This window comes from Drosophila montana, unplaced genomic scaffold (assembly GCF_035044405.1).
Source record: "Drosophila montana isolate Dmon_TW-CO22-7 unplaced genomic scaffold, ASM3504440v1 contig_329_1, whole genome shotgun sequence".
NCBI lineage: Eukaryota > Metazoa > Arthropoda > Insecta > Diptera > Drosophilidae > Drosophila > Drosophila montana.
Window position 1 is genome coordinate 49,372 of NW_026998183.1, and position 22,931 is coordinate 72,302.

The following is a 22,931-nucleotide window of genomic DNA, read 5'->3' on the forward strand; positions in this document are numbered from 1 at the left end:
TTCAACAGCCGAGTCGATCTAGCCATGTCTCTCTGTCTGTCCGTCCGTCCGTCTGTCCTTCCGTCCGTCCGTATGTATGAACGCAAGGATCTTAGAACCTATAAGAGCTAGAGACTTGAAATTTTAGCTGTAGGTCCTCATAGTCCATCCGCAGATCGAGTTTGCTTCCGATATTGGATAACTTGCCCCGTTTCCAATCGATATAGAAATCCTGTTTTTATGCCGTTTTGGGTAAATAATAAGAGCTAGATTCACCAAGTAAAACATGTAGCTAGAATAGTATATATATATATCAAGTATCTTTCATTTTATAGCTATCACCACCTCCCCGCTACTACCTCATAGCTATAAATCAAGTAAATAAACCAATTAATGTTTCCCATCAATATAAGCCTGAATTTAAATGCAATTGTCATTTTGAGAATACGTGAATATTTTTTAGTACAATAAGATGTACTGCTAAAAATTTCATCAAGATCGGTTAAGAAACACCAAAGAAAATGTGTTTCGTCTGTCCACGTGTTTGCGGCAGCTAGCGCAAATTGCAAGAATTTTTGTATACATGTACACACACCCATAAATGCGCGTCTGCTTTGAAGACTCGATAATTGGTGTGGCTGTTGGGTAGAGGCGGCGGCAAGTAGTGCGGTGAGTTGCGAGTTCGTTCCCTGCCAAGAAAACGTTTTTTAATTTATCTTTATTACTACTAAAGCAAACGAGCGCGTCGCACGAGCTGCATTTGGTGTTGGAAGAAGAGGGTTCAGGGTTTCTTCTAGTCAGGAGCTCCCGACTAGAACCTCTTACTTGCTTCTAATTTAATTTGCTCAATTCGCTCGTGTTGGGTTTTTTTTTGTTCTGTTTTTTCTTTTCATTTGGTTCCCACAACACTTTGTGTTGGGGTTTTATCTTTTGTTATTTAACAATTTTTTTAAGCGATATTTTAGGTCTTAATTCTCACACGTTCGATTAAAATTCGTTGTCGAACTGGATTTAAGGGGTTCTATTGAAACTACGCACCAATTTACGCTACAATTTTAATGTTGTGTTTTTGAAAATATACGAATTTTCTATAACACAATAAGATCAACACCCGAAAATTTTATTAACATCAGTTAAGAAGAGCTGAGCTTATTAAAGAAAACGTGAGGTTAGCCACGTGTCAGCGGCAGCAAGCGCAATAACTGTGGTATATATGTACGCACACACATTCATGCGCGTTTTTATTGAACACCATTAACAGCATTTCAATTGCGATTATATTGTATTATGTGTTATGTCAATGTGCTGCTATTTTAAATCAAAAATAAACTGTTTGTATAGCTGTCGAGCAGAGGCGATAGCAAGTTGTTTGGTTGCTTACGGGTTCGAGACCAGTTGAGGAAACTATTTTTTATTTAAATTTATTTTTATTACTCCTAAAGCAAACGAGCTCGAATTCTCAAGGTACTCCCTTGTCAGGCACTCTGGACTAGAGCTTCTAGCTTGTTAATATACCTAGTTTTTAAAAAGTATGCTAAGACAATTTCCGGTCCAGTATTTGCACTCCCATTTGATAAGTTCACCGCGTCGATAAGTTTGATCTGAGAACTGCATAGCGTGAGAAATCAGAGTGATTTCCCGATTTCTTAATTTTGTGTAGTATTACGATTTCACATTTGTTAATCTCGTTAATTCCCCTGAAACCAGGCAGGCCAATCAGTCATCCATGGGTAATCAAGTGGAACCTATACATAAAAAGCCAGTTCTGCACAATCGAACAGTGGATTGTAAACAGTCGAATTATAGTATAAGATCGTCGAGCTAACAAAAATCAGCCTTACGATAGGCCGTATACCTATGCCGATTGGTAGTTCAATGGCCAAATTCAAAGTATGATGAGAGGGGATGTGAAAGCGAATCAACCACAGCATTGTTAAAGGTATCCAAACACAATAATCAAAGCGATCTGTCCTTTGAAGTTAAATGTGGATTATACTTTGCAGTGACAAAATATACATACTGTAAATAAACTCATGAGACCTGGAAGGTTAAGGCAAGTTTATATTCTTTATATTGGCGAGGATCAGTATTAGCATCAAAATATTTCGAGTGGAATAAGGAAATTTAAGGTTTGAATACAAACTTTCGAAAAACTTGATGAAGGCTGGAAACAATAAAAATTATTTTTGGACACAACGCCCTTTAGAAGCTTAGCCACAAGAATATTGCTGCAACATAAATACAGTTTATTACAGTTTTTTAAATCAACTGACTTAGACATAGAAAATTTTAAACTATAACAAACCTTAAAAAGACAAAAACAGCATGCTGTTAAGCACACATTCACAAATTAAATGATTTAATAAACAAAGAACAGCATATTCCCCAATAAAATAAATTGATATTCACTACGAAATTATTGATTTAGTAAAGTGTTAAAGGTTTTAATATAAATAAAAAAATAATCAATTCGCATGGGAAACGAATACATTCTTTTTTTTTTTAAATCGTTTTAGGATATCTCGGCTACACTTAAGTATTAAAAAAATATGGTAGATAGATTAATGAATAAGAATACTATACCTTAAGTGAAATCACTGCACGCCCAATTAATTCGTTATCATGTTTTCCAGAAGAAGCAGTAACGGCAATTTCCTTCATTAGCTTACTAAGGCCTTTCACGCCTTTGACATCCAAAAGTTTATTAAACTTGTCTTTGATGGTTTCCGCAGCATCGAAATCCCTAAATAAATTGTGCTGAATTAATATATTGCGAGTTTTTTTAATAGCGTTGTCGCAGCTCTATGGATAACAAGTTCAAATGACAGTAGGGTGCAAAAATATTATTAATTCAACACATTTTTTATAACCTATTATATTAACGATGAGCATCTTATACTCTAGTAAATGATAAATATATATATATACATATATATATTTATATATATATATATATATATACTTCACAAGCCCAATATTAAATTGTCTCAGGAGCGGCGGTTGGACAGAATGGATAATCTCGAAGTACATATGTATATCTCGTTTAGTTGTACAGGGATATGGTATATAAATTGTGTTGTGACGTCAATCTGTTCGCCGGTTATTTTAATTTAATGATGAGCCATGACAGGCAGACGGCGCAAATACTGACAACCAATTTAAACTTTTACGATATCTTTTTTAATGCGTTAAAGTGAGCAGTCAACATAATAATGACAAAACTGAAGATTAGTTGAATAGTACAGCTTAAAATTTTTAAGCGTGGGTTAACTATAATATGCAAGTGTCAATTGTTTGTTTTTGGTTCATTTTATCCCCAGCTTAATATACTATAAAAAGTGACCAAATTTTTTTTCTTATTAAAAATTAAATAACAAAATGTTTTAACTGAACTGTTTAAAATTGAAGTTAAAACAAGTAATACACAACCTGAACACACCACCGGGATAAATCCATAAACACCTTTCAATAACTTTAAGTTTTATTGCCCGGTCCTTAAAAATTGTTAGAGCTTAAATATGGCACAGAGCTATCCAGCTATTGAAAAACTAAAATCTTCTGTATGTATAGTACAAGAATGTATAAATTAACGAATTCAATGGTTGTAAGTTTTAAAAAATATATATTTTTATTTATTTAACAGCACTATGTGCTTACAATGAGTCCAAGTTATATACTAAACTTTGTATCTTAATTAATACCTAGTGAAACCTCAGTCCAACGAGGAAGCGTCGCAGCCGGCGTCGGCGTCTCTAGCTTGGTGTTGTTGCATATGTTGAAATGCCCCAATTCTACATTTCGCAGGGGTTCGCATACCTTGGGAACCAACGAACTTTATTGGTTCCGCTGATTCCTCAATTATTGGCATGTGCAATAATTATGCCGAATTTGCGATCCCACGGTTGACTGTCCAACGAGCGCGTCGACCTCTTATGTACCTTGTAGTAGCCGAGTGGGAACAGTTCTTGATTGTTAGAAACTTTATGTGCTACCCTCGCTCACACAGATCATACGATAATGCAGTTAAACTGAGGACCGATCGCGAAAGCTTTTATCACCGTTACAGCTAGGTCTATAAAAGGAGCGGGCGACCGCGTGCGACAGTCTTCAGTTCAGATTGGAAGCGAAAAGACGTACTTCGTCAAGAAGATTAAACAGTGTTAAAACGAAGTCTAAAGTTAAAATAAGTAATAAAAATAATAGAAAGCGTATTGAAGCAGACGTGCGAGTGGAAAAGTATTGTAAAATCTAAGTAGTGAAAGATATTGAAACAGGTGATTTTATATTAGCCTAGTATCAATGGATTGGTGTTTGACCCTTGTTTAATTTTACAGCCTCGTGGCAGGGGTGCTGCCGCAAGCGCTGGTTCGCTTTTCACCAATCTCTTGGTGCATATATATTGGCTCGGAGACAAGGGTAGTAAATCTACTCCAAGGAGATTTCGGAACCGTGCTCCAGTGCCACATTCGAGACTGCTCGTTGATGATCATCAAATGTGTCTGGCGTTAAGTGACTTATATAAATGGATACCAAAGTCACAAGTTTATTCAGATCCACAAGAAATTCTGACTTAATATCTGTGTTGCGTAGTGTAATTGATTATTTATTCTCCTTTGTGCTACCTTCGTCGCTCTTATTGAGAGAATGAGAATTAGAATTGACAAAGAGTAAAGCGCACGAACAAGCTAAAAGATAAAAGCAACTACAATTAGTAAAACAGAAGCCATCTGAACGAAATTCGAAGCACGCATCCATACATACATCACATTAAACTTAAATTTTTGACATTGCGATCAGCGGATGTCTACCTAATCTATTCCCATTGATCGAAGCTAAAGTAAATTTAAGCAACTAAACAAACATGAAAAAAAATGTATTATATTGAACTAAAAATTAGTCGATAGATATTAGAGTTAAGCAGCAGTAGTAACATTCTTTTTGACCTATGAATATATTTGGCAAGGGTAAGGTTGTGTCATTTAAATGCACGTCAATATTTATATATATACTTACAATTAACTTTCTTTGTACAAAGGCAACAATGATACCCATACAATAATACACCTACACACACCCGCCAACATCGACGTCATATTGGGCCCAAGCGCACGCAACGATGGAAGTATGAGTGAGTTAATATAGAGTAGTGAGGACTATTATTTTTGTATATCTGTTGTATATATATATATTTACGATTGACATTGCATTGATCTCGAACCTATTGCCAACGTGAGCGTAAGATAACAGTTTTCTTCAGTAAGTTATGTTGGAAAACTGAAGTTATTTTGTTGAACAAAAATCAGTATATTATTATTTTTAAAATCATGAATTCGAATATGAATGTTTCGGTAAATCTTAGGGAATTGATAATTCGCTTGTAATATAATCATGTATCTTGAGATCAACGGCTTGCTTCAATTAAATGATTTTGTTATATTTTAATATGAATCGGTGAATAATTATCTTGTCTGTCGAGAACCATGCTGAATTCTGTTGAAATGCGTTAATGCGTTAGAGTCTCGCATAGGGGCAATCTACGATTTTCTGGTTGCTATGGTAGAGAGGGTAGAGACGAGGGACAACTAACACCAAGATCCCTCCATTAGGCATATTGGATCCCGAGTTTTGTGGTGTTTGTCGGAACACTTATTTACAGGATAGAGAAATAAAGATAAATTTTATGATAGTATTTGATCTTGTTTTTTTTTTTGAAGCGTACTTGATATTCTTCATTTCAGTGTATTGGTGTTGATAGGCAGATTGGGCGAGGAAGAACCCCGACCACGACGAGCTAAATTGAGCAAAAGCAAGAAGTACGCGCCCCCGAACCCAACGCCCCGCGACCAACGTAAGCCATTAAGGGCGAAAACGTCATAGAGGGTTACAAATGGACGTGGACACTCCATGTAGAAGGCAGCATCGACTGCCCCCCGTATACACATGGACACTACAATCTAAAGTTACATACGCGACACTTTGCTTCAGCTTTTCCCAGCACGTTGAATGACCACGTGCAGGAACCAAATGATGGAAAGCTGATTAACAAAATGTTGTTATTTGGATAACTTAGGTATTAACTCCTCCCTCTCTGATCTCGAACGTCCCGTTCGATTGTTAGAAACCAGGTAGATCGTGGATGCTTCTATTTTCTTTTATGTGGTTTTCCGGGGGAGTTTCTGTTACGTCAACCTACTCTGGGCGGTGTTCGTTGCTGGTGGGAGTGGCTGTAACTTTAATAACAGTGGTTTGCCTGCTCAGCTTGAGTTTTAGTGCATAGGCAACGAAGACCAATATAATTCCAGAAGTTATTCCGAAATTAGTGATGGTGTTTGTTTTGAAATTTTCTCGTAGCATGCCTATCTTCTCAGTGTTCTTGGTATGGAGATCTCTCATTAGCTGCAGTAACAACACCTCTTCTATCGCCGTTATTGGCCTTTCCAGTTGGCTCATGGCTGGTAGTAGTTTAAAGTTGGAGGTTTCATATGAAGAGAAAAATGTATTTCCTTTTCCTAATGTATAGTTGTTAAATTTAATTACAAATGACCCTTTAATTATTTTTAGTTCGTTATCGATACAAATGTTACCCTTAAAATCGTTAAGAAGAATAATGCCTGTGTCTATTGATTCTATTGTTGTACCCAGAACCCATTGTTTGATGGGCAAATAGGGTATAATGTATTTGTGCAAATTTATGTAACAGGCAGAATGAAGCATCTCCGACCCCATAAAGTATATATATTCTCGATCAGCATCAAAAGCCTAGTCGATCTAGCTATGTCCGTCTGTCTGTCCGTCCTTCCATCCGTCCGTATGTATGAACGCAAGGATATCAGAACCTATAAGAGCTAGAGACTAGGTCCTCATAGTGCACGCGCAGATCGGGTTTGTTTCCGATATTCGATAACTTCTTACCCTTTTGCAAGTAATCGATAAAAATCGATATCCAAATCCTGTTTTTTGAGCAATTTTGGTAAATAATATGAATTTGAATTCTATCAACAGCATTGCAATTGCGATTGTATTGTTTTCTGTGCTGTTATTTTTATTGGTTTTTTTGTCATTAAAGCTCAGTTATTGGTATAGAGGCACCGGCAAGTGGTGCGGTTAGTTGCGAGTTCGAACCCTGCCAAGAGACCATTTTTTTTATTTTCATTTTTCTTTATTACTACTAAAACAAACGAGGGCGTAGTGCGATCTGCATTGGTGTTGAAAGAAGAGGGTTCAGGGTATCCCCTAGTCGGGAGCTCCCGCCTATAACCTCTTACTTGTTTTTAATTTATCTTTATTGCTACTAAATTTGGTGTTGGAAGAAGAGGGTTCGGGGCTTCCTCTAGTCGGGAGCTCCCGACTAGAACCTTTTACTTGTTTTTATATGGTCATTGTTAGTAATGGTATAAATATTGGGCATGCTTGTTAATACCTTAGAAAAGCAGTTATCGTTTGAAATATCTTTAATGTTCGATTTTAAACACATACTGATTTTATTAATATTTTTACATTGATTGTTAATCGCAAAACCAGCAGTTTTACATTTTATTACGTTTTCATATGTTATTTTAATTACACTTTCCGTTTTCTTCAAGGGTTTTAAAGTAAATGTTTACAAACTTCTTTGTCTGAGTTAGGGATGTCGATTACGTAAATTAGCTTTTCGCCATTGAAAGCGATTTTGATATAAGCAAAATTAAAGGCTTCTTCTATATTATTATTATTAAATGGAATATTTTCTTCAGCAAAAATGTTACTTGTTATTCTAGTTTCTTCTTCGGATATTATAAAAGTGTTTACTATATTGGCTTTCGACAAATATATATCAAGGCTTATGTTACTTAAATATTCTTTAAATTAATCTATTTTACATTTTAATTGTGTAGCAAGAATATTTTGGAAGTTTTCTGAATTTTTGTAAGTTTTAATTATTACATTATTGTCGTTGGTTATCTTATTTATCCTATCTATAATGTCTTTGCTTATTAAAACTTGTTCATTATTGTCCTTTATTATATTGTTTAAGTTATTTGATATTATCTCGAAATCCATTTCCATACAGATCCGATTTTGTTTATGGCCCGTTTTCGTATTACGTGGGAAGTTAGTTTATTAATTTGAAAGTTAATTATATTGATTTTGTTTTTATGAAAGGAAAAAGAGGATTGGTTTGGGAACTGTTAGTAAGATCTTTTTCTATTTAATCTGTGGTGACCTTATAATCGTTAATGTTAATTTTAAAATTTCCTGACTGTATTTTATTATCTCCGAGTTCGATGATGGCTATCTCGGACTTGGAGTAATTCAAAATTTCATATGTGGCATAGCAACACGAGATAAAACTTGTTGAGCAGGGGAGAATAAGGCAACTTTTTATTATTTTTTTAAATTTCTTTTATGATTTTTGTGGGCAATTTTTCCGGATTGAGTAGTGACAGTTGAGTGCTTGTTTTCTTTAACTATTTCTTCTTTAAAACGTTTAGATATTTTAGTCCATACTCTGTTATTTTGTTGAACGAAAATTTTAGCGCCAGGTGCATACTGAATAATTTCTTTTTTATTTTTGTTATGAAAATCTAATTCCTGCTGTTGTTTTTTTTTTTTTATGAGTTTTCCCCAATTTTTGTTTCTGTTTTTTTTCGGTCTGGTCTGCTGTACCAGAGTTAGTAGGTCTTCCTAAAAATAAATCAACGGATTTTTTCCCTGTGGTAAAATGAATAGTATGATTGTATCCACGCACTGCTAATTCGATTAGTGCGTCAAAATTCTCTATGCCTTTTTTTTAATTTATGCACCTCATTATATCCATTAGAGTTGAGTGGAACCTTTCGCCATGGCCATTTACTGTACTCTTGTGCGGTGGTGTGTTAAAAACTTCAACTCCTAAATCATTTAGCATGAGCTCTATTTACTGTGACTTAAGCGACTTTTCGCTATCGATGATAACCGATTTTGGTAGTCCAAAGAAAACAAAATTTCTCTTAATGGTTTTCTGATGGCCTCAATGCTCCTATTTTCTAATGGTTTAACTGCTAATAATTTTGTAAATTTTTCTATTAAAGTTTAAGTTTAAGTATTTTTATAAATTTTTGCCTCATACACGGAAAATATGCTGTTTCTAAAATTTGAACTGTATTTTCTTTTTCGTTGTGTGAACTATTATGTGATTTTATTATGATTTCTTGCTACTCCTGCTCGTTCGTTGTGTCTTCTACTACAATTTGGCTAAAACGTACTTTGTAATTCGAATAATGTAATGAGTAAATGCTTTGGATTTTATGCATAAATCCATTGTTTTTATGCAATTCATAACCGAAGGGTTTAGATATCGCTTAAGTAATTGTTTTAAATGTTCAATTGAGAATTATTAAACCCTGAACCCATTAAAAATGGGTAATCAGGGTATATTGTATTTGTGCAAGTGTATGTCACAGGCAGAAGGAAGCATCTCCGACCCCATAAAGTATTTATATTCTTGATAGGCATCAACAGCCGAGTCAACACTTATTTACAATTCGGTCGGCTCTCGAATAAATAGAAAAAACAAAGCGAATTCGGTTTTGCTCTCCATCGAACACTTTATTTCCTAGCAAATGTGTAGTCTGCTTGTACATTTGCTTGAGCATTTCCGTTGCTATGTCAGACAGTAAGATCTTAACAGGACACATTCGGTCGGTCGGTCGCTCAGAAATGTGTTTTATTTTAAGAGCAAAACGAACAATGTGGAAGCGAAAAGTGTCTTTTCTTGTTGTTGTCGTGTGACGATATAAATGAAAGCTAGAGCGAGAGAGAGTAAGAGAGAGAAAAAGAGGGCATGACACAATACAGTTATGCATGTAGGCAAGCTATTTTATATAGGTGTATATGCGTATATTCAAAGCTATAAAAAACACATAAACATTATATATTTTATACCCTGAACACCATGAAAATAGATAAAAAGGGTATAATGTATTTGTGCAAATGTATGTAACAGGCAGAAGAGGCCATCTCCGACCCCATAAAGTATATACATTCTTGATCAGCATCACCAGCCGTGTCGATCTAGCCATTTCCATCTGTCTGTCCATCCGTCTTGCTGTCCGTTTGTCCGTATGTATGAACGAAAGGATCTCAAAACTTATAAGAGCTAGAGACTTGAAATATTAGCTGTAGCTCTTCCTAGTGGCCGCGCAGATCGAGTTTGTTTCCGATATTTGATAACTTTCCGCGTTTCCAAGTAATCGATAAAAATCAATATCGAAATCCTGTTTTTTGAGTAATTTTGTTTTATGTCTTTCATTTTATAGCTTTTACCACCTCTCCGCTACTACCTCATAGATATTAATCAAATAAATAAACTAATTTGTATTGCCCACCAATATCAGCCACAATTTAAATGCAGTTGACATTTTGAGAATATTTTATAGCTTAATAAGATATAGTGTATAAAATGTCATCAAGATCGGTTTAGAAACACAGAAGTTATTAAAGAAAACATGTTTTGCTAGACTGCTATTTGAGGTCTATTTTGGTAATTAATTTGACGCGTTTGTACGGAACAATCTCCCTCCATCGGAGTGGATGGGATTTCACGCCTTTGCGGTAATAAGGGTGGGAATTGTTGTTGCTGTTGTACAAATCTAGGCTGACCCTAACCAAAATGTGATAATTCTGGGAAAAGGTTTTGGTTACGTACTGGTCTTTGAGGTATTTGTCTGCGTCTCCAGCTTGGTGTTGCTGCATTTGTTGAAATGCCTCAATTCTGCATTCCGAAGGGGTTCGCATTTCTTGGGAACCAACGAACTTTATTGGTTCCGCTGATTCCTCAATTATCGGCATGTGCAATAATTATGCAAAATTTGCGATCCCACGGTTGGCTGTCCAACGAGCGCGTTGACCACTTATGCACCTCAAGTTACATACGCGACACTTTGCTTCAGCTTTTCCAGCACATTGAATGGCCACGAGCGGGAACCAAATGAGGGAAAGCTGATTATCAAAATGTTGTTATTTGGATAACTTAGGTATTAACTCCTCCCTCTCTGATGTCGAACGTCCCGGTCGATTGTTAGAAACCAGGTAGATCGTGGATGCTTCTATTTTCTTTTATGTGGTTTTCCGGGGGAGTTTCTGTTACGTCAACCTACTCTGGGCGGTGTTCGTTGCTGGTGGGAGTGGCTGTAACTTTAATAACAGTGGTTTGCCTGCTCAGCTTGAGTTTTAGTGCATAGGCAACGAAGACCAATATAATTCCAGAAGTTATTCCGAAATTAGTGATGGTGTTTGTTTTGAAATTTTCTCGTAGCATGCCTATCTTCTCAGTGTTCTTGGTATGGAGATCTCTCATTAGCTGCAGTAACAACACCTCTTCTATCGCCGTTATTGGCCTTTCCAGTTGGCTCATGGCTGGTAGTAGTTTAAAGTTGGAGGTTTCATATGTATTTCCTTTTCCTAATGTACAGTTGTTAAATTTAATTACAAGGGACCCTTTAATTATTTTTAGTTCGTTATCGATACGAATGTTACCATTAAAATCGTTAAGAAGAATAATGCCTGTGTCTATTGATTCTATTGTTGTACCCAGAACCCATTGTTTGAAGGGCAAATAGGGTATAATGTATTTGTGCGAATGTATGTAACAGGCAGAAGGAAGCATCTCCGACCCCATAAAGTATATATATTCTCGATCAGCATCAAAAGCCTAGTCGATCTAGCTATGTCCGTCATAATTGAAAATAGCTGTAGGTCCTCCTAGTCCATACGCAGATCGAGTTTGCTTCCGATATTCGATAAATTGCCCTGTTTCCAAGTAATCGATAAAAATCGATATAGAAATCCTGTTTTTTAAGCGATTTTGGTAAATAATTAAAGCTAGATTCACCAAATACCAACTGCCCATCAATATAAACCTCAATTTAAATGCAATTGTCATTTTGAGAATACACGAATATTTTTTAGTACAATAAGATGTACAGCTAAAAATTTCATCAAGATCGGTTAAGAAACACAAAAGGAAATGTTTGCGGCAGCTAGCGCAAATTGCAAGAATTTTTATATACATGTACACACACACATTCATGCGCGTCTGCTTTGAATTCTACCAACAACATTGCAATTGGTATTGTATTGTTTTCTGTGCTGCTATTTTAATTTTTTTTTTTGTGTGGCTGTTGGGTAGAGGCGGTGGCAAGTAGTGCGATGAGTTGCAAGTTCGAACCCTGCCAAGAAAACGTTTTTTATACCCTGAACCCATTGAAAATGGGTAAACAGGGTATAATGTATTTGTGAATATGTATGTAACAGGCAGAAGGAATCATCTCAGACCCCATAAAGTGTATACATTCTTGATCAGCATCACAAGCCGGGTCGATCTAGCCATTTCCGTCTGTCTGTCCATCCGTCTGTCCGTTTGTCCGTATGTATGAACGCAAGGATCTCAAACCAATAAGAGATAGAAACTTGATATTTAAGCTGTAGGTCCTCTTAGTGCCCGCGCAGATCGAAGTTGTTTCCGATATTTGATAACTTTCCGCATATTCAAGTAATCGATAAAAATCGATATTGAAATCCTATTTTTGAGCAATTTAGGTAAAAAACAAGTAACCCTGAACCGTCTTCTTTCAACACCAATGCAGATCGCGCTACGGAATCGTTTGCTTTAGTTGTAATAAAGAAAAATGAAAATAAAAAAAATATGTTCCCTTGGCAGGGTTCAAACTCGTAACTAACCGCACCACTTGCCGCCGACTCTACTCAAGAGCCACACAATTAATTGAGTTTTAACAAGAAAAAAACAATACAATCGCAACTGCAACGCTACAGAAATTATTGAAATTTGCGCTACCCGATGCTAACACGTGCGTACATAACTTCTGTGTTTCTTAACCGATCTGAATGAAATTTTCGACATTAAATCTTTTTGTAGAATAGAATATAGAATATTTGTGTATCCAAAAATACAATTGCATATAAATTGTGGCTTAAATTGATGGGCAATACAAGTTGGATAATTAACTTGATTTATAGCTGTGTGGTGGTAGTGGGGAGGGGGCGATAGGTATAAAATGAAAGATACTTGATATATATATACTATTCTAGAAGCTACATGCCAAGTTTGGTGACTCTAGCTTATATTATTTACCAAAATTGATCTAAAAACAGGATTTCGATATCGATTTGCGCGGGCACTAGGAGGACCTAAAATTTCAAGTCTCTAGCTCTTATAGGTTCTTATATCCTTGCGTTTATACATACGGACGGACGGACGGACGGACGGACGGACGGACGGACAGACAGACGGACATGGCTAGATCGACTCGGCTGTTGATGCTGATCAAGAATATATATACTTTATGGGGTCGGAGATGCTTCCTTCTGCCTGTTACATACATTTGCACAAAAACATTATACCCTCTTTACCCATTTTCAATGGGTTCAGGGTATAATAAGAGCTTAAGTCACCATACTTGACATGTAGCTTCTAGAATAGTATATGTATATATATATCTTTCATTTTATAGCTATCAGCACCTCTCCGCTACTACCTCATAGATATCAATCAACTAAATAAACCAATTTATACTTCCACCCAATATAAGCCACAATTTAAATGCAATTGTCAATTTGAGAATACATGAATATTATATAGCTTAATAAGATCTACTCTAGAAAATTTCATCAAGATCGATTTAGAAACACAGAAGTTATCAAAGAAAACATGTTTAGGCTGCCTGATTCGGTCGAATATGAAATAAATACAAACTGCCATTAAAAAAAATATGCAAGAATTCATCCAGATAGCCTTAAAACGAAGATAATAATAACCATAGAAACAGACAGAGACACGAATATTGCTAAGTCGAATCGGATATTTTTAGAAATTTAATTATATTTCTTTGCGTTAAATTAATATTTATAACCTTTGTAAGAATATAAAATAAATTGAAGCATATGAAAGCACATGGCTACACAGCAATTTTTGTTTTTCATAAACTAAGAATAACTATATAGCTATCGAAAACTTTAAGAACTGTTTATCTAAGTGAAATACAATGCAATATATGTAAACAAAGATTTATATAAACTTACCAAACTTCAATAATTAGAATTTCCTCATGAGGACCTTCAATAATTGGCCTATAAAAATGTAATTAAAAAAAAAAGGTTTAAATACAAATTAATAAAAGTATAGTCTAAATATGTTTAGAAAAAACAGGTCGTTTCGACATATAGCATAATGAGGGTGGTTAATATATTTTCATATTTATGTTAGAAAATTGTTATCCAACAAGGAGTTTTGTGGTTCGATATTAATATTCTTGAACATATTTTGCTTTTCATTTACTTTACTAAATCGAACATCATTTAAAATTGTTTTAAATATAACTAAAATAAACTTACAATGAAAAGTGTTCCTCCCATGTAGGATTCAATGTAGACATTTTTACGGATGAATTATAACGGTGCGAATTGTTTGATTCCAAGTATAATGTTACAAACGGATCTGATAATCCATTTGAATCCTTTGAAAGTAAATTTTCTGCTTTTATGACTTCAACATTAAGTCTTAGGTTAGGTGGTTCCTTCATCTTGGCAATTTCAGAAATTTCCAAATGAGTTGAGTTAGGTATTTTGAAAACGTCCTTTGCAAACTCCACCAGGCCATCTGTACAAACATCACTAGTCTCACAACCAATGTTGTTGTAAATTTCAAACAGAACCTCTTCGTACAAGTCCTCAATCTATGAAAAGTAAGCTGTGTATAACATAAACGTGCTTTCTTAATTTTCATAATTATGTAACCTATATGAACTAATATTTACTAAAGGAACTATGTACTATTTTAAACGAGTTTGAATTCGAAAATGATAAGCAACAAAAATTGAATAGATCCATTTTCAACAAGTTTTTCACAGGGCGGATAATATTTCTTACAACTCCGTCTTAGTGTGCATTTATATCTCATAAGAAATCTACAGCAAAAAATTATGAATTTAAGCTCTTACGGTTTTAGTTGAGCATCAATCAGTAAAGACCAACAGTTTTAAATTTGGATTCTGCGAAAAATTCGAAACAAGTCTCAAAAGATTTTTCATAAAGATCCTTGGAAATAATTTTCAACCCGGAAAACGGATTTTCCGAAATGTGTGACACAGCCCTCAAATAAATATGAACAAAGAACTTTATAAAATAAGTTTGAATCCAATCGGTCTCAACTTAAACTATCCCCCATATAACCATTAACTTCCATATCCCACCCAGAATTTTGTGAAAAGTTTTCAATTTGGACAAATTGCTTAAAAATAAGTTTTTAGCCGATAGAATGGTAAGCAAAATGGTTTTTTGCAACCGCTCCCCCAAATTTCCCACAGTTGCGGAGAAAAAAAACGGACTTAGTATGCTTTTGCAAAACAACGGATAACTTTAGTAAAAAACTCAGCTTGAATATTTTTAAAACCAGACTGTATGTTTTCATCCATATGTATGTTACATGCAAAAGGAAGCATTTCCCACCCCATAAAGTACATACATTCTTGATCAGCATGTGAAGCAAAGTCGATCTAGCCATGTCCGTCAGCCAGTTCGTGCGTCCACCCGTTCATATAAGAGCTAGTGACTTAAAATTTTGAACGTAAGTCCTCCTATTGCGCAAGCTGTACAAGTTTGATCCGATGATCGATAACTTACTCCGTTTCAAAGCGATCTCAAACCGATAAGGAAATCCTGTTTTTAAGCAAATCTCTTAGGTTACCAGAAAAAAGTCACAACATCTCATATGCACATAAAATAAATAAATTAATCAATCAAACTACGCACCTATTTAAGCTACAATTTTTGCGAATATGTGAATTTCTACAGTACAATAAGATCTATATCTGAAATTTTCATCAAGATCGGTTAAGAAACATATAAGCTCCCAGCGGACCAACACGCGAGCCTTTACCGAGGATCTCGCAAAATGCTCACAAATGAGCTCGTATGTGACCACTCGCACACGAGCGTTGCAGTGGGATCGTTGCGATAAAAATGCGTGTACAGGAGAGAGAATAGTGTTGCTTTTGTTTCAAATATTACTCGTGGTCGGAGTGCAACATGGTCAAGAGAGAGAGAGTAAAAATGACTCGGCATTTGGATGCAGTGTTTTTTTGTTGGTGTTTCCTACTCAGCCCGTAAAATATGTGTTTTTTGGGGATTGAATTTTTCAATTTTTATAACTAAACTATTCCCTATTGCCCCGAAAGTGCTGAAAATACGAAATTAATGAAATTGAGGACGAAGTCCAAAGCAACGATCCTCTAGACGCACTAAAGTGTCTTCCAGAGCTCCTCGGCACATAGAAAACGTATGTAGCGTAGCGCCAAGCGGAACATGTTGCGAACAGAATTTTCGAAAGATACTATGGCAGCTTAAGCCACTACCAAGTGATCATTAAAATAAGGAGCAAGATCAGGAGTCCAGCCGACGTTGCTCTGACCTCCTTGAATACAGTTTTAAGCATTGAGGCCATCATTACCCACGTAGATTTTAGCTACACTGATAAGCGCCCCATCTATGGCATAGTACAGTTAATGGATACACTCAGACAGGGTAATGTAACCATCTTGCTGTATTACGATAAGGTGGAATAGAAATTGGCCTTGGTAACCAGTAGGGCGAACATGTCCTATGATAAGACCATGGCAAGTGGCCTTTGCGAGAAGGCCTACGGGTATTCATATCTGGTTTGAAAAGTAACCTGACAGACATATCTGTCACCTGATTTGCTGTCAGCCTTAGCGAATGCTGGGGAAATTCAGGCTAATCACGCCAGTTTCTTCATTTACACGGGGGCCAACGTCAGTCCGATCAGCTACAGCCAAACCCAGTAACAAGGGCCAGCCTGAGCCAATGGATATAGACCTATCTACAACAACTTATTACCAAAAGCCTTCCGGATCGAGTAAGCTTAACGCGAATCCCATGGCCGGATAAGGAGGCAAAAAGTAGACCACCACCAACCCTGGTTGAAGCGAGGAGGCGTATAACAAGTTTGTCGCCGACGCATGAACTAAGCTCGGAAGGTCCTGCTGCCATTAATATGCCACAGAGTAGCAAGAACAAACATAACATTTTTATCGATACGGGCGCGTCCAAGAATTATATCAAGCCTCCCAAGTGGCTAATAGACGTAATCCGGGTACCTTTTTCAAATCGCCAAGACTAGTTATGTTTTTGCGATGATGTCATCGAGTTCTCGAAAAACGAGGCGGACAATGTAAAACCCGTTAAATCAAACAAATGTTAAATCAAACCCCAGCCTTTTGACCTGACTACCGATGCTTTGGATCACAGTATTGGGAGAGTCCTTTCTTGAAATCAGCGACCAGTAACAATAATTTCCAGAACTTAGGAATACAGGGAAATCAACTACGTAATTCAATTTCATTAACGAGTCCCAACGCAAGTGTTTGGCACTGGCTCGTTTTGGCTGTTTTTGACGAACACATCGAGACGAAAGACAAGCTTGGGAAAGGCCTTAGGAATAAGATTGTCCTTGAGGACGCGTGCTTCCCATTGAAAAGAAGATAGATTTTGTTCGAAAAAACCAAACGCAGTAAAACGTGAGACAGGTTATGTCTGACTATTACTTTCAGAACATGACCAAAATCTCGAGTAAGGAGGCCCTTAACTGCAAAACTCACAAGCAAAGTACGAAAGGCCCCCAAAGAAGCAAGATCTTGGCCACACGCCAATCCCTTGTCGCCCGGAGTAATGTTACACATTAACGTTTTTTTAATCGATAAGAAATTTTTTTGACGTCCGTTGAAAACTTCTCTTAATTCGCAATAAAGGAACCCATAGCTTCCCGTACCATTGAGGACATGAAGGCGCCACTTATGGTACTGATGAACTCCTTTCCGTATGCTAAGCATGTGTGACAATGGTCCCGCATTTAACTCCGAGACCATTAGGGCTTTACTTTTTAATAAGTTTGGGGTCAGCATTACCAATGCCGCCCTTTCCAAAGCAAACCGAACGGCCAAGTTGAGCGGTTTCATAGCCTTCTTTTAGAAATTTTTTAAAGTTGCATCAAGCTTCAGATGGAGTCCGAGCAAACGACCAATTTTAGCCTCCAGGCTACGACGGAGTACAATAAATCGGTGCACTCCGTCACAAATAGAAAACCGGACGACGTTCTCCACGCCCCGACCCCTAGTACAAAGCAAAAAGTAGTTGGCAATAACCATAAGGCTCAAACAGCAAATAATTAAATGGTAGAGAGATAATAATAGATGAATAAGTACTACTTAACATATACTGCGAACCAACTACATACTGATAACGGTCGCGAAAATAAAAATGGCAGGCATTCGCAATTTCAGATGCAGTTAGACTACAAGACCTTTTAACCGCAATAAACATGCACCATAGAACGGCAAAAAGTCTAGATTTCTACACAGACGCAATTGGCCGAGGCATACAATAGGCAAGTGATAATAGGCAAGATAGCTCAAACAAAGATAAATCAATTAACATAAACCGTTAACAACTTACAAGCCTACGCTTAAAAAGAGAGGTTGACACAGCTCACCTGTTAGAGCCTGTTAGCGAGAAACTGAATACTCATTACGGAGTTAAGTAACTTAATGCTCACTATGCTTTAGAAATTGAATATTATAAGCCCCTTCAAAAATGACCTCGCCGATCTACAAACCATTTTTGCTGACCATCTCACAGATACGAACGTCACTAGACTTTTAGGTACATCTTCTTTAAAGATTTTGCAATCAAATAATGTATTCCATTTCATCATAGAGTATTCTAGAGTTAAGATTCGATGCAAAAAGGTTGCAATTTTCAGACAAGCAGCGAACCACTCGTGCCGTTCGCATTCTGATAGCATGGCACATTCCCAAAGATAACCGAACCATCTCCGTCCGTTTGCCTTGGTAACCGATGGTATCATCAACAAAAGACCGGCCATTGTCACCTATGACGGAGGCATCGAAACCAAAGTAGCAGGGACGAGCTTCGCCACATTCGATCGCTACGCCCTGGTGACCGAATCAAAATTCGTCAGCAGCGACCAAACCCGGTTCCCTGGTGTCACAACATCCCCGCTGCTGAACATTAGCCGCCACAACGCGGTAGTCAGCCTCCCATATAAGCACCATCTAAAAAATATAAAGAGCGAGTTTTCCGGTGACTCAAAAACTTGGGCAGCATTTGGCTTGGGGCTGGAGCTTTGCGCTAGGGTTTGAGGTTTCATATTCCTAACGCATTATATCAGAAAGTGACAAAACATCCACAAAATAAAGGAATCCAGGTATAATCGTGGACGGTCGCACTTTATAAGGGGAGTCGTTAACCACTTACTGCCACAATATGCGCACTGGCCAGCGGCGCGCCTAGTGGTCAGCGACAGCGTCAGCGACTGCAGTGCTTTGAGACAGGAATTCTTAGGCTTAGCTTTAGCAGCATTTTTTGGGCGATAGCGACTGCAGTGCTTTGCAGCAGGAATTTGGAAACAATCGCGGCCGCCTGCCCAATAATAAGCAATTAAATTCAAGTCACTTGTTTCGTGACGATCGGCCATCTAACATAACATTTCACAAATTATAATACAAATTATCTAATTTACATAAATTTGAATAACGGAGAAAGAAAGCACACGAAGTTGTGTTTCTACTCACCAGACCCTAGGCACGAGCAAAAACACTTTCGTTTCGTTTTTTCGCACATGTTTTTCCTCGAACACTGAACAGGAAAAAAAATTGCCAAAGTATCTTTCGTAGATATGCATGTATGTACTTGCGTGCTTGTGTGTGTCTAACGAAATTGCATGTAAGGCATAAATTCCTTTATTCGTTTTTAACTACTGGGGTGTGTTGCATGTTCTTAACTTGATTTCATCTAATCGTGCGCGAAAATGGGTCGGGACTTAAACAAAAAAATTCGATTTAAAAAGTTAAGTTTGATATCGATACAAACAAATCGGTGTGTAACGTATGTGTTATTTTTTTTTCATACGATGAGACTGAAGAGTTATTATTTTCGGCAATTATTAAAATTGTAACGACAGACGGCAGGCCCTTTTTGCTTTTGGACAAGGAAGGGTTTCGCGAAATTATAAGCCCAATTTATAATGCTTTGTCCCTGTCGCCTATTTCTTCCCGTAACATAATGTATTATGTGAAAATTAAGGATAAGTCCATCAAAGTTGACATACAGCGATTAGTGCACGGAAAACTTGTATCTTTAAAAGTAGACGTGGACATCAAATTCCTTTTTTCCTTTTTGAAGCGAACAGACGTGTTTTTTTGTGCTCTACGATTTTAATTTTTTCAGCTTGTGCTTTGATCTTTTTCTACTTTCTGCAGCTTGTTGGTGTTCTATACGCTAGTAATCTAAATAACTCTCTTTTAACATTTGGCTGCGTTATTACAGTAAAGACCCATAATAATTGTCTGCTTTAAAAAAACTTGCCAAAGACAAATTACGGCAAGTCAATCCAGCATACCTTGTTGGCTATGTGATAATGTCATGCATTCTAAATGTGCGGATTACACTGGCCTAGTGGGGAATGCTATTGCCAAACGAAATGGCTTGCACTATAGTTGCGACTCGTGTAGGGAGATTGATGGTGAAATGCGGGATATTATGCGTCAGGCCAGGAGTGGATTTAGGGGTCTGATTGTTTGTTCTTTTTCGTAAACTAAACGATCAGCTCATGGCCCTGGATACCCAATTTAATAGCCTAAATCTCTTAGATGAGTCTCAGGGCCTAAAAAGACCACTCATTGTGATTTGCCGTTGCCTAATACCCTTCAGCCTCCGACTGCAATTCAGCAGCCGACTACACCGATTACACAGCAGCTCATCTCCTTTGTTACTCCGGTAGTTGTGAGGTCTGCTGTGGACACTGGTTCTATCCCGAATGTGTGATATCGGCAGTCAATTTATCCTTGTCGTCCGCTGACGTAGAAGTTCCGAATGGGCGAAAGCAACAATTAAATTTACAGAATCCGCTAGAAGGCTCGACGTCCAGAATACCGGCTGTTTTAGGTACCACAGCTAATAGTGTTCCCACTGGCGCCTAAGCCTCTAGTGGGTATTCCACCGAAAAGACATAGTTTTGTTGTAAAAGCCTTTATACAGGCTAAAACTCAAGCCCCAAGTATAACGGTGTAGAAATTTAGGTTCGCCTATGAAAGCGATATTGCATCCTTCAAAATAAGTGTTCCGCCAGAAATATTTACTAACATTTGTTGTAAAGAGTTTTGGCCGGAGCACTTAATAGTCAAAGAATATAAGGCCGAAAAGAAAAATCAGACTCCGATTTTATTACCATCTGTTTCTAGTGGCGCATCAACTTTAGTTGCTGCGTTAACCTGTCAATAGATTGTCTTGCTTTTAATTTTCAAATTACCGCTTCTACTAAGACCTAGCTGAAGCCGGACATCTCAGACTCTTCCATTTTTACCTCCAAATACACCACTCACATATGTGATCGAGCTTCCCGTAGCAGAGGAGGAACTTCCATTGAACTTCCCATCTCAGATATTGAGTTGGTGGCTGTAAGAGTTGTATTTGGAAGTTTTTGTATCTTTATTTCCTGTTCATATATACCCCTTCTATCTAACTTGTCAATTTATCAAACCCTTCTTAATGCTATTAAATCTATCTCCTCCCTACTTTCTGATAGGTACCTTTTAGTGGTTCTTGGGGACTTTGATCTCCCAGATGTCGATTGGTCATGGCCATCGGACTCTAACTTTCTGTTGCCGTCTTCGTCAAAGGAATTTATTGATGGTCTACATGAAATGTCCTTACGGCAAGTTAATCGTGTGCGCGATTCAAGAAATTTCCTGTTGGATTCGTTCGACAGTGTTTTGCACTTTTATGATACCTTGTACTCGTTTTTTGATGTCTGCGTTCCTCTTGATCACCCAGCGAGGCGTGATAGGCCTCCCTGGTCCTCAAGTGAACTTATGAGATTAAAAAATGTGAAGTTGAGGTGCTATAAAATTGGGAAATCACTCTGATTTCACCCGTTATGCAGTTGCCCAATCAAATTTTTCTACACAAAATTCCATCTACTATAAGGATTACCCTCGCCGTTGTCGCCTCCAATTTTTTCATAATCCTTAGCAGTTTTTTAACTTTGTCAATCCTAAGCGAAAGACATCTATTTTGCCTTCTTCGGTTAAGTTTGCAGAAGAGAGCGCGAATACTGAACCAGGCATAGCCGATCTGTTCGCAAACTTTTTCAAACTACCTACTCCTCCTCTAGGTATAATAAAAATCAGCCTTATCCTTATCAGTTACAGAGGCCAAACTTCATCTTTAATCCCATTATTACGAAAAGTTCGCTTCTTAGCGACCTAAAGACTATCAAGCCGGTTTACTCACCGGGACCGGATAGTGTTCCTGCTCGTGTGCTCAGCAACTGTGCTGCAGCACTTTGTAAACCTGTTTTATAACTTTTGAATTGTCCGTAAACACTATATTTTTCCGACCATTTGGAACGAATCATACACTATCCCTCTCTACAAGAAAAGGAGTAAGTCAGATGTCGAAAACTATAGAAAACTATTATCCGCTATACCTAAAGCTTTTGAGAGAATAATAACATCTCAGCTGCAACATTTATGTAGTTTTATTTTTTTAACCTTCCCAGCATGGGTTCGTGAAGCGCAGATCTACAACCACTAACCTTCTTGAGTTTACTTCGCTTGTAATTGATGGGTTTAAGAAAAGCATGCAGACTGACGTCATCTACACCGATTTCAGTAAAGCTTTCGACTCTGTCAACCACTCCTTGCTGCGTCAAAAATTATGTCTTCTCGGCTTCCCAGTCAATCTCTTGAACTGGATTTCAGAGTATTTGCGTAACAGAATCCAAAAGGTTTTTTTCGGAAATTCTTTTTTTACACGAATTGAGGTGACTATCGGTGTTCCTCAAGGTAGTCATCTTGGCCCGCAACTCTTTATTCTTTTCA

General features: G+C 37.2%; 1 protein-coding gene across 4 annotated transcripts in view; it reads right to left on the reverse strand.

The window, feature by feature from the left end:
* stac (C2 and C2B_Munc13-like domain-containing protein staccato) overlaps positions 1 to 22,931 on the reverse strand; it is a 151,275-nt gene that overhangs the window by 46,345 nt on the left and 81,999 nt on the right. For 3 of the 4 annotated variants that reach the window (XM_064690921.1, XM_064690922.1, XM_064690923.1), the window contains 3 exons: positions 14,350 to 14,690; positions 14,038 to 14,085; positions 2,563 to 2,722 (listed from right to left, as the gene is read on the reverse strand). In XM_064690921.1, the coding sequence (XP_064546991.1) occupies positions 2,563 to 2,722; positions 14,038 to 14,085; positions 14,350 to 14,690 (549 nt within the window). Of the gene's footprint in view, positions 1 to 2,562; positions 2,723 to 14,037; positions 14,086 to 14,349; positions 14,691 to 22,931 lie in introns of those variants that run through there. The other variant, XM_064690924.1, reaches the window with a different exon arrangement.